Raw genomic sequence first — 16,970 nt, 5'->3', positions numbered from 1 at the left:
CTGCAAACGTTTCCAGCCACTAAAAACTAAAGAATTACTTTTGTCCATATTAGTTTCTGACACAAGTCTGTATCACCAGTCCTTCTAGCTTGCATTTTCTTTTTGCTATCCTTCTGACTGTTTTCTGTGAGAGAACTTTCTTCTTTTTTTCTAGAAAATTTTCAGAAAAAAAGAAAGCTTTTAAAAAATAAAGCAAAGGATCGATGGGTTAAAAAAACCATAAGACTGGCACAAACATTTTGAGCTTTAGTAAAACTGGAATTCACCTTGTTCTAACATGGATCCACTCTGAAAAAATAATAAAGATACAAAAATGATAAATAACTTGTTTGAACTTTTGGCTCATAGATAGAGGGAGGAGAGTGAGGAATGCATCCTCAGAGTGTGTAAGAAGTGTCTGTGAAGTTTAATTCATCCTTATCCCCTCCCTTCTCGCCTCTTCTGCCAGTCTCTCCCTTTTCGAGCAATATTCTGAGCAGCATATCATTTACTTGGAGAAAAAGGTGACAGGGACCTTCTGTGGGAAACTATCACACAGGATGGGGTTTGACAGGCTGGATGGGGCTAAGGCTGGTTGTGCTGCTGCCTGAGACTGAAGAATTCATTTTGGGTGGAATAACCAGAGCGGACTGTAACGTGGGAAGAGCTGGGAAGCAAGTGTGCAGACCAAAGCCTGAGGCTGGGTGTACAGTTGGGGAAGAGAGGGAGAGCAGATTGGCCTTCACAGAGAAGGGGAACACTATCTAAAAAGTTTGTAAACTGCTTTGTGTGAGGGGAAAAATCATCTGTAAGTATAGCTGGTTTACTCATTCGTGCTGTTCACTGTTGGTGACGCTTCTGATTTATCTCATCTTCCCTTTTTAATTTTTTAAATAAATATATTTGCCATCATACAAGAGAGAAAGTGTCTTGCAGCTCAGAATCCTAAAAATCTCATGGCAAAAACCAACACGGGACACGGTTTTATTCTTGACAAACGCCTCAAAGTTCTTTCATGCCTGCTCAAGTGATCAAAGTCTCTTAGAGCAATATCCTCAGTTGTTGTGCAGGGTCCTTTCTGCTATCTGTGAAAGAACACAAGTAGAGGATAATGCAATTAGTGCCAAATGGAGCACAATGCTTGATGACCTGCTGACATAGAAGATCAGGTTTTGAGAAAGAGTATCATGTGGAAAAATATTCCCTATTAAATTTCTCATTGCTGCTCTTTGCCAAATCCTCATGAGCAGGTCATAACTCCTATTATTACGAGGATTTCTGTCACAGTAGCCAATCTATGGTTAATTCAGCCTGACTTCATCTGCAGCATGGACACCTGCAGTTTATTGTGGGCATTTTTCCCCAAATGCTATCTAAGCTAAAAGCAGAAGTTGTGAAGAAAAAAAACCAGACCTTAGATTGGTTTCTTTTCATTGTGAAATTTTTTAGCCGTGTCCAATTGTCTTTATTATTGTTCTTTTTTTTAAGCATATGTTGTTACTTTAGCAAATGCCATTTCATAACTGTTGGCTTAAAATATGTAGGTAACTTTCCCGTTTTTTGTTTTGCTAATGTTAGTTCTCAATTTTTTCTGTACTCTATTATAACAAATACTAAGTTTTCAACTACATAAATAAGTTATCCTTGGCATCACTCTCTATTTCCCAAATGTTATTTAACCTATAACTGTATACAAGTCCCAGTGAATTTAGTGTTATATAGTCTGGGAATGATTTATTTCTTTGTGTGCTTACTGAGCTCCTAGAGATCTTTAGGATTATGCCCTACAGACAGTTTTTTTAATAGCCATGAATAGAGATGCAAAATTGTTTCTTAGTTAAACCTCTGTCTTTACCTTTTATTGGTTGGAAGATAATTTATTTTCATTGTCTGTGCCATAAATATGGAACAAGTATTTATATTGCTTGTGGCACTATATTACAAAAATAATTACAAATACTTCCAAAGTCCTGACTTCTACTGGCCTCTGTAGAGATCTTTTAAATTGTTGATTGGTTTGGTCGGTTTGGGGTTTTTTTTTCCTGCGAATTTACATTGACATAATGTCTCAATTCTTAAACTAAACGATTGTTTACATTCATACACATTAAAAGTGTATTACAACTGTTTTAAAAGTATATATTATGTTGTTATTGCTCTTCCCTTTACTTCACCATTACTACTTTATTTGCTTTCCTGTGTTATTTAAAAAAACCCTGCTACATGTATTTATAAGGTTGATGAAACAATATTTTTAAGCAGTTTGTCTTTAATCATTTAATATTAAGATGGCTAGACTAAGCTGATGTCTGTCTTCCTTTGTAGTCAACGGGGAGAGAGATTCTCCTCCAAAAGGTGATTCACCCCCCTTTAACTGTTTGTTACCTTCTGTGCACTGACTATAGCAGACTTAACTGGTCCAGAAGGCTTAGTTTCTTGACTGTAGTAGCGGTTAAATTTGAGAAAGTATCAAGCTACTCAAAAATATCAAGAAAGATTTTGTCAACTGATGCTTGAAGTAGCATTTAGAAAAAATTAAAAAACAATGTGCTTCTGGAGTTTAGGTGATTTCAAAGATAGACAAAAACTTTGGGTTCTTCAGAATCACAATTTTGTTTTCTAAATATTGTGTTAATCCTATCTGAGATGCTAAACTTGGCCTCCAGTAGAGACAATGTGAGACCCAGGCTTCTTAACATCTACATTTCTTTTGAGATAATATTTTGGTTCCTAAGTCACCGGTATTTTTAACATCTACATATGCATTCAGTACCTTTTTCAATAATTGTGGTGATGTTATTTAACTGGAGAAGTTTTCTGGAACCCCATCAGAAAGGAATAATGACTCAAAATTGCTGCACGGTGTTGTATGTAGTGACAATTAGATTCTTATGATAGCAGCTGATTATTTTATTTTGTATGCTTAGAAGAGTTGCCACTGAACACAGGTCTACTCTCAGAATCAATGAAGGTATAGAAGTACATCTTGCAGCATGGAAAATTCTTTAAGCATAATTTTAAGAATCATACTAATAGATTATGTATAGATTAAGTAGATTATTTCTACCAAGTATCCCATATGGCAACCTGAGACTGATATTCCAGCATTTGATTACATTTTGCAGTTTTCTGTGCCTTTCCCTCTGTTGTCTGTTGCAACAGAAGTCAGTCATATTTTATTTCCATTACAGAGTAGAATATTTGGGCAGCTATAGTAAAGATGAAATATGGTTCCTATGCTACAGCATACTGGTTAATGAAACAGTGAATATATTACTGTTGTTGACTTAAGCACAGAAGCCCAGATACTCTCGTTCCTAGATCGCACTAATTTCCTATTTGGTAGATAAATATTTCTATGTATGCTTTCAAAGTCAAAGGTTAAGATACAGAGTTTTTCAACCCTTTTGGAAAAGGTGAAGATAAGGTGAAATGGCCAGTTAAAACAGCAAGTAATTAATTGAGTCTCTCTGTTAACAGGAAGAAGGTCAAGTGCACATAACTATTGTGATTACACAGTCTGCATTACAAGCGGTTGAGTCGTTTAACCTCAAAGTGGTTAGATTGGAAGGCTGAGAACCAATAAATGAGATTTTACTTCAAAATATTAGCTGTGCTTCTGAGTTACTATAGTATTTTGAGTTTTTTTCAGTGACTTGTCATACAGTTTTGCAGTACCAATTAGTTTTACTGCAGTGAAACATTTTAATTAGAGTTTTCAATTTTCCTCTTTTTTTTTTTTTAATTTATTTTTTTCTTGCCTCACTTTAGCTAATTGACTGAAATTTTTAAATGGTAACTCTGATGGAGATGTGTTTTATCTTTTTCTTGACTTTGTCTTGTATATAATTTTGAAAGTTTTTCAGATGCACAATTTTGATTGCTGGATCCAAAGTGTAGAAAGGCTTGCTTAATTTTGTCATGTAGCAATTATACACCTAGTTTCCACTGGGGAGAGTCCATAGTTATCCACTGACAAAGATCCAAATTACTTGTGATAACCTTTCAACATCTATGAAAAATGCTGAAAATCTGTTACTACTGATGTCTCATCTAACAATGAGGCTACAACTATATAGCGTGCTTTAGATATACCGGGCAAAGCTCAGTTGCTTTGAAAGTATGCAGATCTTTATTCTTTTTCCTCCAACAACTTCTTCATCCTAGTGTAGGAGAACTCTGCTAAATAGCATCTGGTACCAGGAGATACATTACAGATGGGTATTTGCCATGGAAGCTCGTTTTTTTCTGAATGTATTACCCTTGGAGAGGTACGTTCCTGCTCTGTTTGAAAACTCAAGACTAAATCAGAATGTAGAGAGCAGCTAAGGAATGGGGGCCTGTGAGAAAGGGAGAGAAGGAACAAGAGTGGATCTCCAAGAGCTGCAGAGCTTGAGAGAATTGTTTACGTGTTCTAATTATTCAATTATTCCATGTGTATGGCAAAGTGTATGACTCCTTTACTGAGGCTTTATGCAGGTGATATATTCAGATTGTTATTTTTGTATAGAGATTGCTCAGAATTCCCCATGAAGTTTCAGGGAAGCATTGTTTTAGGTTATGTGCAAAGTGTTTAAAATTTAATAAAAATAAAATACTACCTTTCCAACAGTGCATGCTTGCAATCTGTAATTATTATAAAACACTACTTTCAGTAAAAATAAAATAGTTTTTTGGCAGTGAGTGATTTTGCTTTTTAACAGAGGTTTGACTAAGAAATGCTAATGCAATGTGGAGTTAAATTAAGAATTACAGGATGTTATTAGAAGCACAGTTTTCCTCATATTTTTAATGATATCTTTGTACATATTTTCCACTGGAGCTGCTGAGCAAATCAAGCATCACTGGAACTTATGCCTAACCAGTTGGCGCAACTGCTGTCTTGAAGTACTTATTTTGTAAATTATGGATGAAAAATGGTGAATGTTCAAAATGGTTCACTAAACCAGTATTTATTAGAACTGCGGCCTGCTTCCTCAAACTTAGCCCAGAGGGAATCTAGGAGCAATTGAAGAATGTTTTCCGTTGCTCTCGTTATTTGCTAACATTGTCAAAATTACATACAATTTCTGTATAACGTTTCTGTTTGAAAAAATTGCTAATCTATGTCACCTCCTTTAAAGTTATAACACTATTTAAGGTCAAAACTGGGTCAAACATTGCTACTTACAGGCAAGCATGGACTCAAACACTTTTTGTAGTATGGAATACCATTTAGAAAATGCCTCTTTAGCAGTTGAAGGGGAAGAAAAACAAAGGAGAAAATACAAATGACTTCAAGACTTGCAATAAATTTTCACTATTTAAAACAAAAAAAGAGAAGGTCCTTAGGAACAGTTTATTTCTTATTCTATCAGCAGAATCTAAAATTTGGTTAAGGTCAATCAATTCAGAAATAGGTTTTGTCAAGCAATCCTAGTATCTTTTATCAATAAAATTACAAAACAATTAGATAAATCTCATCTTGATAAAGGCAATAATATAGTATATTTGGTTTCTTCAGCAATTCTTTTTACTATGACATAATATCCTGATCTAGAAACCTGCCTTTTATGGAATTAATGTGGGCCACATTAGGCAGATTACAAACAGGTTCAGTTCAACTGTGAAGATGTAGATATGGTTGGAGAGACATTTGTGGGTGGTAACATTTCTAGCAGATTGCTTTGTGATCCAAAGCTAGGTACTGGGTTTGTCAATTGTCTTCAGAATCGTTGGTTAATCTTGCAAACACTACAGAGATAGACAGGGCAGTAAATAATAAGGAATAAGGCGGCCATGCCATTATAGCATGACCTGAATCACATGGTTACTGTCCAAAAACTTGCTTCACAGAATGTGAAGTGCAATTAGTAATCAAAACCTTATTGCTTAACTGTTTTAGCAAGCAGTTTACTCAGAGGAAGGTTTAGATGACACTTTTTGTATACTTTCAACATCAGCTCCTAGGATGAAAAGAATGAGCTTTTTGCCTGGATATGCAAAACAAATAGAATATTAAGAAATAGGAAAGAGATGTTTCACTGAGCCAGCATAATACCAGACTACTCTACTTAATTTATTATTAAGTATAGTAATAATCCAAGCTGAATAATACTAGGTTCTCATGTCTATTTGCCAAGAAGAAAACGGAAATGTTGGAGGAAGCTTGAAGTATGGTCACAAAAGTTGTCTTGGATTTGGAAAACAAACTGTATGCTAAGAAGTTTAAGGAGTTCTAGCTAATGAATCCAAGAGAAATTTAAGAAGAACTGTTGTGCCTAAGTCTTTCTGCATGAAGAAGAAATAAGATGTTGAGGGGTTTTCTGCCTTGGAGGAGAAGGCATGAAATTGAAATTCAAGTTGGATATATTCAATTTTGAATGCAGATGCAATTTCTTAATAGCAAGGATAATTAAACTTTGGAATAATTTCTCTGGATGTTAGACTCATTGTCACTAGAATGTTTGAGATGATATCGTAACCTTCTCTAAAAATACTTTACAATAGAATTAGGTACTATCCAAAAAGAAAAGAAGAAAAAAAAAAAATCTGTGCGCTACAGCAGTTAATTAAGGTAATCAGTATGGTCTCTTCTGGCATCAGAGGCTACATCCCAGACAAAATATGGGTTTTTTTAAGGTATGAACGTCATGATTCTTCATATATTTGAATAAGACTAAAGGCTGTACATAGTTAGAAGTGAAAAATAACTTATGTTGTAAGGCACCTCTGGTGATTATCTAGTCCTACCAACCAATCAAGGCAGTGCCAACTCTGAAGCTGGGTCAGACTGGTCAGAGCCTTGTCCGGTCAAGCTCTGAGTATCTCTGTGATTCCCAGCCTCTCTGGGGTCCAGCTGAGCTCTGAGTATCTCTGTGATTCCTGGCCTCTCTGGGCAACCTGCACCACTGCTTACCCTCACGCAGTTTGACAATTTTTCTGGTATCCAACTGGAATTTCCCTTGCTGCAACTCATGCTGTTTCCTTCCCTCCTTCTGCTGTGCACCTCTCCAAAAAGTCTGAATCCCTAATCACCGGTTAGGTAGACGACAACCGTAATCAAACTCTTTGTCTCATCTCTGATCTGCACAAACCCAATTTCCTTAGCCACTGCTGTTACATTACTGTTCTGTTACTATTATTTTGGCAGTCCGTCACTTTTTTCATTTGTCAATATCTTTCTTGTACTGGTGGGTCCAAACTGAACACAGATATTGGACCTGGTTACTGGATACATATAATGCAGCAATTCTAGATAATAGAAATTGACGACAGGAATGACAACAAAAAAAGAATAAATTAAGGGTGGTCATTTTTTTTTCCTCCACTATTATAGTGTGTGTTATTTTCCACAATATAGAAATTGTCTCAGAACCTGTGATGTAATTAATTAAATATTTTGTCTATTATCAGATTTATTATCTGCATAAAGAAGTATGGAATTTAGATAAACGTTATGGACTGGGAAAAAAGTGAAACAAACGGACTAAAAATATTTTGGTTTAGAAAATATGTGCATATATTAAGCAAATTTGCATTCTTATACAACATTTAGATTTGGCTATGTTGGATCTGTTTTATCATAGCTGTAGTACTGGGAGAGATGAAAGAATGGATATAGCTACATAGTTCCTACTGTACAGAGTTTGAGCATCAACTACTATGCTGGCAACAGGAAGCTCCTTCATCATAGGCTAAGGGCACAAAACTTTTTTTGAGGGTCAACGTTGTTATCTAGTGTATGATGCAGCCATGTAAAACTCCCTGTTTATCTTATTAAGCAAGGTCAGAAAATAAGAATGAGAGCGCTCCACTGCTTCCCTATTTCCTCTTCCTTCAAGCATGTTTTAAAAGTAAAGCCACCAAAACTGTACTTTGAGGTTCCCAATTCTGTAGGTATATTAATGCCATTTATTCTGGGCTCCATCTACATTTTACTCACTGCTCTGGCTATTTTCTGGCTCCCCAAAAGGCTCAAGAAGGAGATAAATAACTAATTTTTCATCCTGCAGCAATTCTGGAAATTGCCAGAAGTGTAAACCAGAACTACATTGGTATTTTTCATCAGACAGGAATTAGTTTTGGGAAATGAAGAGGTCACTGACTGAGTGGCTTTGGATCACAGTGTTAGATCTCAAAAGCTCCCCCTTATCCTGTTGTATGGAGTTAAATGCTTCTCAGTATCTGGCATTAGCAACATAAATGAAAGCAGAAATAATGTCTGTGAAGAAGGTGGCCTTCATTATTTCAGTCTGTTCATGCTATAACAACTCAGTGTTCAGTTTCAGTTGCCTCCATGTAAATGATGATCAAATCACATAAATCTCAATGTGAAGTAAACTGAGAATAATCTCAAGGCAAACGTCCAGCTGCTGCCTAAACATCTTGCTTCAATCTCATAAAAAGTAAAGCCATATGCTAACAGTAATATACATATATATGCATATACATAGATACATACATATAAACAGTGCAAACTTCAGGCACTTTTCACTGCAACTTTTTAATAAATCCCTGTTATTTGTCCTGTTCTAGAAAATGCTCAGTTAGTATCAAAATTCCAATAATTTTCAAAAGTGATCACAAAACCCATGCAGGTTGACTAGGATAAGGGATGGGTAACATTAAACATACATAGATCATCAAAGTATCTAATTCAAGCTATCTATTTGAAATACCTTAGCTGCTTTTTCATTATGAGTTCACGGTATAAGGTCTTATCTTCTTTTTCTAATGCATGCACCCAGAAAAATCTGAGTGCTCATTCAAGGAAAAAAAAATTGTATGTTGTAGCATTTATTTAGTTGGACTTTACTGTTATTCAGGTCTAATTTCTTCCTTCTTTTCGTGATAGCTATTGTGCTAATACCTGTTGAAAAATATAATTGCTTTTGGTGTGTCTGCTGTGTGTCTGAGCATCAAACATTGTGTTTGATCATTATTCAGGATCAGTAGGTTACTTTTTTTATTTATTACAGATACTGCATGCTCAGCAGGGAATGGTATCTCATAGCATTTGGTGATACATGTTAATATATCCCTTTGGAGAGTAGAAATGAATCAACTGCCTTCCTTCACTTATCTTGCTGGCATCTTAGGATATAGCCTAAAAAGCACTCTCTCTCTCTCTCTCTCAAAGCCTGGAGAAACTTCTGTTTCAGGCTCTTAAGCATGATTTGCTGTGGGCACTTCTTGAGGAGAATATAGTTAGACAACTCAAAGAATGAAAGAAGGGTCAAATAACACAAAAATTGGAAATATTATGGAAATTTCATGATTCATCAAATGTTAATTAGTTCATGGAGCAGATATTTAAAATTGTGCTGAGCAGTATCCATTGGAGTAAATAAATAATCCAAATGATGGAAAGGGAAAAGTTTAGGAGCAATATTGTGACTGAAGTACTCAGTTGCTCGATCAGGAAAGGAGAAAGCCTTCAGAGAATTGTCAGCATTTTTGTCTGACAATCGCTTGCTAAACAGTGGATTTTCCTGCAGGCTGTATTGTTCTTCCCGTCTTTCCTGGTAAACATGTTTTCTAGTACTGCAATCCCACACTGCTCAATACAGGGTTGAACATAGAAGAATGGATGCTTGTATAAATTTATGTGTGTGTGTATATAAATATGTGTGTATGTATAAATGTATGTTGTTTGTAAGAGTATATAATTAAAAATAAAAACAAATAAATGTTTCATTTTTATGGGAGAAGCGATACTGAGGTAATAATTAGGAAAAGTTGTCAGTGCTTTCCTAAAATAGAACAAAGTGTCACTTTCTAATAGAGATTCAACTATTATTCTGTCCCTCCTCAAGAAACAACCTCTTCTTATGAACTTGTCAGTTATTACTTTATTTCAGATTGTGGTTTGGGGGATGCATCACTGATAAAAAACAGCTGAAGCTTTGTGTCCAGTCTTCATTCTCACAATATTTTCTCTCCATGACAACATGCAGTGTATCCTCGGCTCTGAAAAGCTCTTTTTTTTTTTTTTTTTTGGTAAAAAGGAAGTTGAACTCCTTAGCGCTCTTCTGCTAAAGCATATCTTTTAACCTTACAACTGAATATGTGTGTGTGTGGTGGGGGGGTCCTATGGATTCTGCATTTTTTTTTTTCAGCTGTATCAATCAGATAGATAAAGGGAGACCTGCCCCAGAATAGTGGGTAGGCTGGAGGTTAGAATATTGTATCTTGAAGTACTTGCTGTGGGTGAATAAGGAATCTGAATCTGCCCTAATCACTGGGGTGATCTACCTTCCCCTCTACTTAACCTTTCTCTCTCAATTCCTTTTCAAACAAATGACCAAATGTGAGAGGCTTTAATCCAAAGTTAACGATGTCTTGATGACATGGGCATTTGTTTTTCTTTTTTTATGGTGGTGGAATTGCTCATTAGTTTTTAATGAAAGCTGGGTGTGGATGAGGACTATATAGCTGAAAGTCAATACAGAATAAGACAAACATACAGGTTTAGGAGAAGGAGCTAGGATTATTACCAGAATTGTGGCAGGTTAATTATGCTGAGTTGCTAAGATTGCATCTGGAAAACCACAAACAAATACATACCAAATGTCTAATTTTCCCTTGGTAAATTGTTTATCTGAAAACCCTGAATCTGGATTTTTACATCATGATTCATGTCTTTGTGCGTGAGGCTGGCATTTCTGTACTGCACTGTGCGTAAGCTTAAAGTTTGGAACAAATTAGAACCCCAAACCACTTTTTAAATGTTTGGAATACTTTTTTGGCTTCATATTAAAAAAATTAACTAAGTCTGAAACTATTTTTCTGTTTAACTTTTGGAACTGAAAGTCAACTGCAAATGCCTTTAATCATGCAGCACTGCGGGCAAGTTTTTCATCCAGACTCATCTCAGCTTTGCTTTTTAAGAAAATGTAATCTTAGCGTGCTACCAGTTGACCAGAGATGAGCTCAAAGGTACTGGTCTGTTGTGAGGATGGCATGGCCAATGTTTTTAGGCATGAAAACTGTAATATAAAGCTCTTGCAATTGCCTGTGTAGCAGGCTGAACTTGGAGTCTAATAAAGCCCAAGCATCATCAGAAAATGAAAACCATTTTTTCCTTCCCTGACTTTCCTATATACAAGCAGCAAATAAAAAGAATTTCTTAAATAACATGAAAACACTCTACTAAGTTTGAATAGTTAAGTAATTAAAAGTGAAGAATAGAAAAAAAGAAGTATATAGAAAAGGAATAAATTTTATGGTGCACATATGTCTACATTAACCTGTCAAAACTGTGGTAGAATAACACTTCTAATAGTCCTATCTATTAATATCCATCGAGGAAGTTGGAGTATTCAGGCGGGGCATACAAGTTCAGCTTTGCTTTCTTATAGTACTATGTAAGGCATGATCAGAATCCATTCAATAAAACATGCTTATAGGAAAATAACTTCAAGTGAAAGCATGGTATTGCATTAAGAAGCTTTGGATAAAGCTGAAACTTTGAGAAAATTTTACAACTTTTTTTAAGCTTCCACGATTTCTGAGGCAAGGTTTACCTAAGTTAGTGATAGATATTAACATAACACAGTGAGATTTTTTTCCCAAAGTGAGTGAACGACATGAATGTTTGAACACAATATAATGGAGAATTCAGGTTTTAATACATTAATCTATTTGCAAAGGTACCCTCTTTATTGGTAGTGGGACATTCTACTTTTAATGTTGTGGAGCGTGTTTTTCATGATAAAAGGTATGTTGATTATTGTGGTGTTTGTAAGCAGGCCATTTTTCAGCATCTGCTTTTCAATGATGGTTTGCAATGAGAATGATTACAGCAGCTTCACTTCAGCGTGGAACATCATGATTGATGCTATATCAAGGAGAACATGGAATCTCCTAATGACTTTAATAATGTCTATTTCTTTGTGGAATTTCTTTTCATTTTCTTAAAACAATGGGAACATCACTGATTGTATAACCTTATCCCCTGTCTCAGGTCTCCTAGAAACCCTGAACAGAAGATCATTAAACGAGTGATTGCTCTTGAAGGAGACATTATCAAGTAAGTATTTTAAGCCTTAATCTCTGAGTCTTTATAGGAATAGTGCAGCTTTTCAGTGGATTTTAAATCAGTATCCTAGACAACGAGAACTTTCTAGTATTTTCTTTCTATCTATTCTTAACAGGGATGTCAGCATTGTACCTGTCTCCTTTTTAATGAGAGGAGAAATGCTACACAAAACTGCTCACTCTCTCGTGAAAGGTACATGGGTGCAAATAATGGTTGTTTCTTAGAATATCTCTGCCATATATCAAGGCAGGCAATTGTACAGCATTTTTTCAATAAGATTATAGGGCTGTGATTTTTCATTTAGAGAGTCCAGCTGCTGTTTCATACTGTGCTTGGCAAATAAAAGTAGGGTGGATTTTCAGGTTTTTGTTTGTTTGTTTCAGGTTTGTTTTGTTTTTTTTTAATTTATTTTATTTTATTTTTGAGACAAAGAACCCTCATAGATGACGGTCTTCACTGCAGTGTGTAGGAATCTGTGGGGAATATGGTGGAACTGAATTGGAGTAAATTATTCTATCAGAAAAAAAATTGTAGCAAGAGTAGACTCTAGAGTACTTCAAGACTTGGTTTACTCTGACAGATAGACCCTCCTACTGGGGCTGGGTGGAAATAAATTGCTAGTAGATGTAAATCAAAAGTTTTTGTGGGAACAGTATTATTTTGATGAAAATGCTTGTTTGAAAAGGTTTCGTTTTCCCAGGTACAGAATAGAATTGGCATAGAGCTGGGAGAGTAAATCCCTAGTTTCCCACACTAAGGTATGAATGACCCTGGGAGCTCTCAGACAATATGGCAGACTGAGACTCAATTAATTTAGATAATGATTCTTGCTCTGGTGTAGTGAATACTTAAGAAGTACTTGGCAGCTGCAATTCAAATCAAGGATTTGAGTGTGGTCTCAATGAGCCGTAGTTAACAGCAGCACCGGTGGGCTTTTGGGCACTATGGAATATGTCTGCGTCCTTTTGCTTTTTTTCCCTCTTGCAGTCAATGTAATTTCTGTTTTATTGAAAAATTCTGAATCATCTCAGTTTCAGAAGTGGAAATAAATTCTGACATCTCTATTGAAGCAAAATATCCGAAATAACAGACACTAAGAAGATAATTTGATGTCCAAAACTATGGACATCTACAGCTAAAACTAGCTATCACTTTGAAGAACTAAAAACATAGGAGTAGTGTGTGCTACTGAGTGATGCCTTTTACATACCTATGTCCTTAAGAAGGTACTTATTCCTTGATGTAGTTGATATTAGTGCTGTAATTCATATAAGTGATAAGACTGGTATTCGTGATTCAGTATTCCTATTCATTTCTGTAGCAACGTCAGAAAGAGATAGCAATACAAGGCAACTTCAGGTGTTACTTTTCACTGTTCTATATTATTAACATATTTGTCTGAATTTTTGAAACTGAGTGTAGTTTTTGATAACACAAAAGACATTTAATAACTTAAATTCCAGCTGTAGGAAATTAATAATGCTGTACATTCAAATGCCTTAAGACTCTGTACTTCTCATTAACTTCTGTGGGTGTTCTTGGCCAAATGGACAAAGGTGTGGGGCATAACAGCTGTGGGAGCATGTGCAGAATACTGATGAGCCTGTAGGTTAGTGAATCACTCATGGACACAGAAGACTGTACGATGATCCTCATTGGTCTTTGGTAAAACAGGTTAGATTAATTTATTGATAAAAATATTAATCTCAGTAATTCAGATGTGCATTCTTTCTATTTGAACGCATGAAAATTGTCCCAGAGCTCTTTGCTTTAACTGTATAAACTAGTTTTTAGCTAAAGAATAAATTACTCAACTATTATAACTTATTAAGTTATTACCTATTATCGTCCCTTAATTGTGTATGTGTAGGAAATGTAAGTAATACTTGTCACTTTTCATAGCACTAGGGTAAAACAAAAGCTTAAATAATAAGATAAAACAGCAAAGCTGGCAAGATTTTTCTAAAATATGTATTATTTTTGTAATGATCAGATATGTGCAGATATGTGACTAGGATATTTGTGACTGAAACAGACAACTGGTAACTGAAAGCATGCATAGAAAACATTAATAGAAGATTTCAACTCCTATTTGATATCTGAAGACAGTCTTTATTACAAACCAAAAAAAATTGGGTTTGATATCTTAAGATTTTATGTCTATATATTTCTGTATATTGAATTATTTTTGATCAGCATAAAATGATGCTCTGAAAGAAATTGAAAGTAACATGGATCATGTACAAAAATGTATCTGAAAGTATGGGACTTTTCCCTAATGTTCTGACTCTTTTTTTGGTGTGGGTGAAACATGATGCACAACTAATATATACTGACCTTAGAGGAATATTTGAACATCCTTGTTCCTAATATCAGGTCTTTGAAATGGACTATATATGCCTGCATGCTAAAAACCCCCACTTCTTCAAGCCTTTTGCTGCTCCATTGATCAATCAGAATTCCTTCTTGCTGAGGAGACATCCGGTCTCACTACAGAGCAGTTGTTTCAGTTCCAGGGTGCAGAAAAATGGGAATCATCAGTTAGATATGGTGGGGTTCTAGCACTTATGGGGCTGTTTGTGGGTGCAATGGTTTTGCAGAGAGTGGTGGTTATACAGGGAGTTGTGTTGGATATTTTATCTGGAAGGTCAGTGCAATGTACAAAGTCTGTCTGTTGCTCTGCAAATTTTGCTTGGTGTCATGTGACAGAATTAATTAATACATGCCTTCAGTGGTGAGTCTTCCAGTCTTCTGTTGTAAAGAAAGATTTGCAAATAATTGTGAGTTGGAAGGTATTTTCATTTAGTGCTCCATGAGATAGGTGGTAGACAATATGGTCTGTGAGTCTGTAGTTGCGCTTTCACAGATGAATGAATTATCTTTATCCAATCTATTTGGTGCATGATTAGGCATAATTTGTCACATGAATGCTTTGTTTTCTCGTGTTACCAATTAAAATAAGTTAGTTAGCATTTTAATCTTTGTTAATTACTGAAAGTAATGAAAAATCAAATAAGCAGAGCCATTAGTACCGTAGGGAAGATTCCTTATATTTTGACTTCAGTTCAAGTGTTGTGACTCCACAGCAGAAAAATCCTGGTTTTCAGTTCTTCATTTCTAAAAGCATTAAATAAGAAAAAATTGTGACATTGAAAAGCAATGTTGTTGAGATATCTATAATAGGTCCATGTTGACCTTTCATTTTGTATTTTTCAGGTAGTCTGACATTATGGACTACATAGTACTTCACTTTTTGAAATATGCTTTGAGGGATTGAAAAATGCTACAAACTCACCGAATAAATATTTCAATTTTCTATTCTTGTTTCCAGTCTAGTTGGTAATCCAGGTGAAGTGAGTTTGGTAGTGTCTTGTAAATCCCCAGAAGCATGTAGTACATGCCACAAACCTGTAACAGATAATTTAATTTGGATAAGCTAGTAGAAATTCCTCCTCAAAAGAATTTAAAGACTAGACAGAAAATCACCATTTAGCCCTTGAGAATGAATCTATAGGTCAGCTTGTATATAGACAATATTGCAAAGTGTAGCTCCCACAGATCAGGTTTTGTTTTGTCTTCCATGGATTCACAGGAGAATTAACTTTAAGTAGGAAATCATTACAATGGTTCCTGAGGACTGTTTAAATGATAATTCTTCCAAAGGAGGCCTTATTTTAGAAGTCAATATAGTCTAATTTGTTAAAAATTAATGTTGGTATTATAAAACAGTTTGAATAACTTGAAATTAAGCTTATTAAAACTCATTTATCTTAAATGCACTGGTGGAAATTCAAAAATCTATAGTAATCTATCACGGGTGAGTTATGGTATGTTTTCAGTAACACAAATAAATGAAGGTTCATGTGAAATAAGCCAAAATTGGGATTAAACTAGTAACATTTAAAATTAAGTCTGTTCAGTAACGTGCTGAACTAATTTGTATTCCTTCTGTCTGTCACAGTTGCACAGGTCTGCAGGAGCTTGGTGTGTCAATCCTGCTTCTTTCATATAATTGTTTGCTTCTTAATACTATACCTGATTTAGGAATGATTTGCAAGCCCCTAGGAAGAATAATTTTTAAAAGTTTTGTCCCGGGATATTGTTAGCCTGTTTAGGAGTCAGTGTTCTGAGGACCGAATGGTTCAGCAAAATGATGTTGCATTTAAGTGTTGCATCTTGCAAAACTGCTCTGAAAATGTGAATAAGGAAATACTCCTTGCTTCTCAAAGCATAACAAACAGAGATAGATTGTTATATTATTAGGCTGTAGGCCTAAACCAAGCTTCAGTAATTTTTCAACTTTTACTGCAAGGTCCATCATTAAATTGCAGAAACTATTGCCACAGAATGTTAGGAAGGACAGAGATATAAAGGGGTTTGAAAAAGAAGTAGAGAATTAATAGAAATAAAGCCCATCAGCAGCTATTAAATGCAGCAATCGTGGTATGACTTCACGCTGCCCTAGATTATAGGCCATGCTGCCTTAAAATATAACCAAAATCTGGTCATTCTGTCCACTTATTGGAGAACCCTTTCAGCTTCAAACAAACTGTTCACTACTCCATGCAGGTGTTTGGTTGTTTTTTTTTTCTCGGGGAGTAGGTAGTGTCCAGTATCCCTTCAGTATGAAAAAGACAATCAACAAGTTTTCTTACTTTTTTTTTTACTGAACCAGCTCAATTTCATCAGACAGTTGTGGCTGCTATTTGTTTTCACTGAGAGTCAAGGATGGTTGTCCAACAAAACAGCTGTCTTCATGCAGAGACTCTACTACTTGATAGCGACTTGTGTTAGATTATACCATAAAATTACTGCCAGCCTCTAGGAAGCAGAACAACCTTCAGAAAAACTCAGACTTTGCCAGTGTTGTGGCATAAGAATGTCTCTATATCTAACATCTTCAGGGCAACCACCTGGCAGGAATTGCATCCAGACCTTTGCCATTTAATCACACAGAAATCATTTTATG

At 35.4% G+C, this 16,970-nt stretch overlaps 1 protein-coding gene across 4 annotated transcripts in view; it reads left to right on the top strand.

Moving 5' to 3' along the window:
• IMMP2L (inner mitochondrial membrane peptidase subunit 2) overlaps positions 1-16,970 on the top strand; it is a 480,207-nt gene that overhangs the window by 310,950 nt on the left and 152,287 nt on the right. For 3 of the 4 annotated variants that reach the window (XM_052790068.1, XM_052790069.1, XM_052790070.1), the window contains exon 4: positions 11,927-11,992. The exons of the other annotated variant lie outside the window; for it this stretch is intronic. In XM_052790068.1, the coding sequence (XP_052646028.1) occupies positions 11,927-11,992 (66 nt within the window). The remainder of the gene's footprint in view (positions 1-11,926; positions 11,993-16,970) is intronic. 4 annotated transcript variants of the gene reach the window in all.

Source organism: Harpia harpyja, chromosome 6 (genome assembly GCF_026419915.1).
Source record: "Harpia harpyja isolate bHarHar1 chromosome 6, bHarHar1 primary haplotype, whole genome shotgun sequence".
NCBI classification, from domain to species: Eukaryota; Metazoa; Chordata; class Aves; order Accipitriformes; family Accipitridae; genus Harpia; species Harpia harpyja.
Note: the sequence above shows the minus strand (reverse complement) of the source record. Positions and strands in the feature narration are given on the sequence as shown.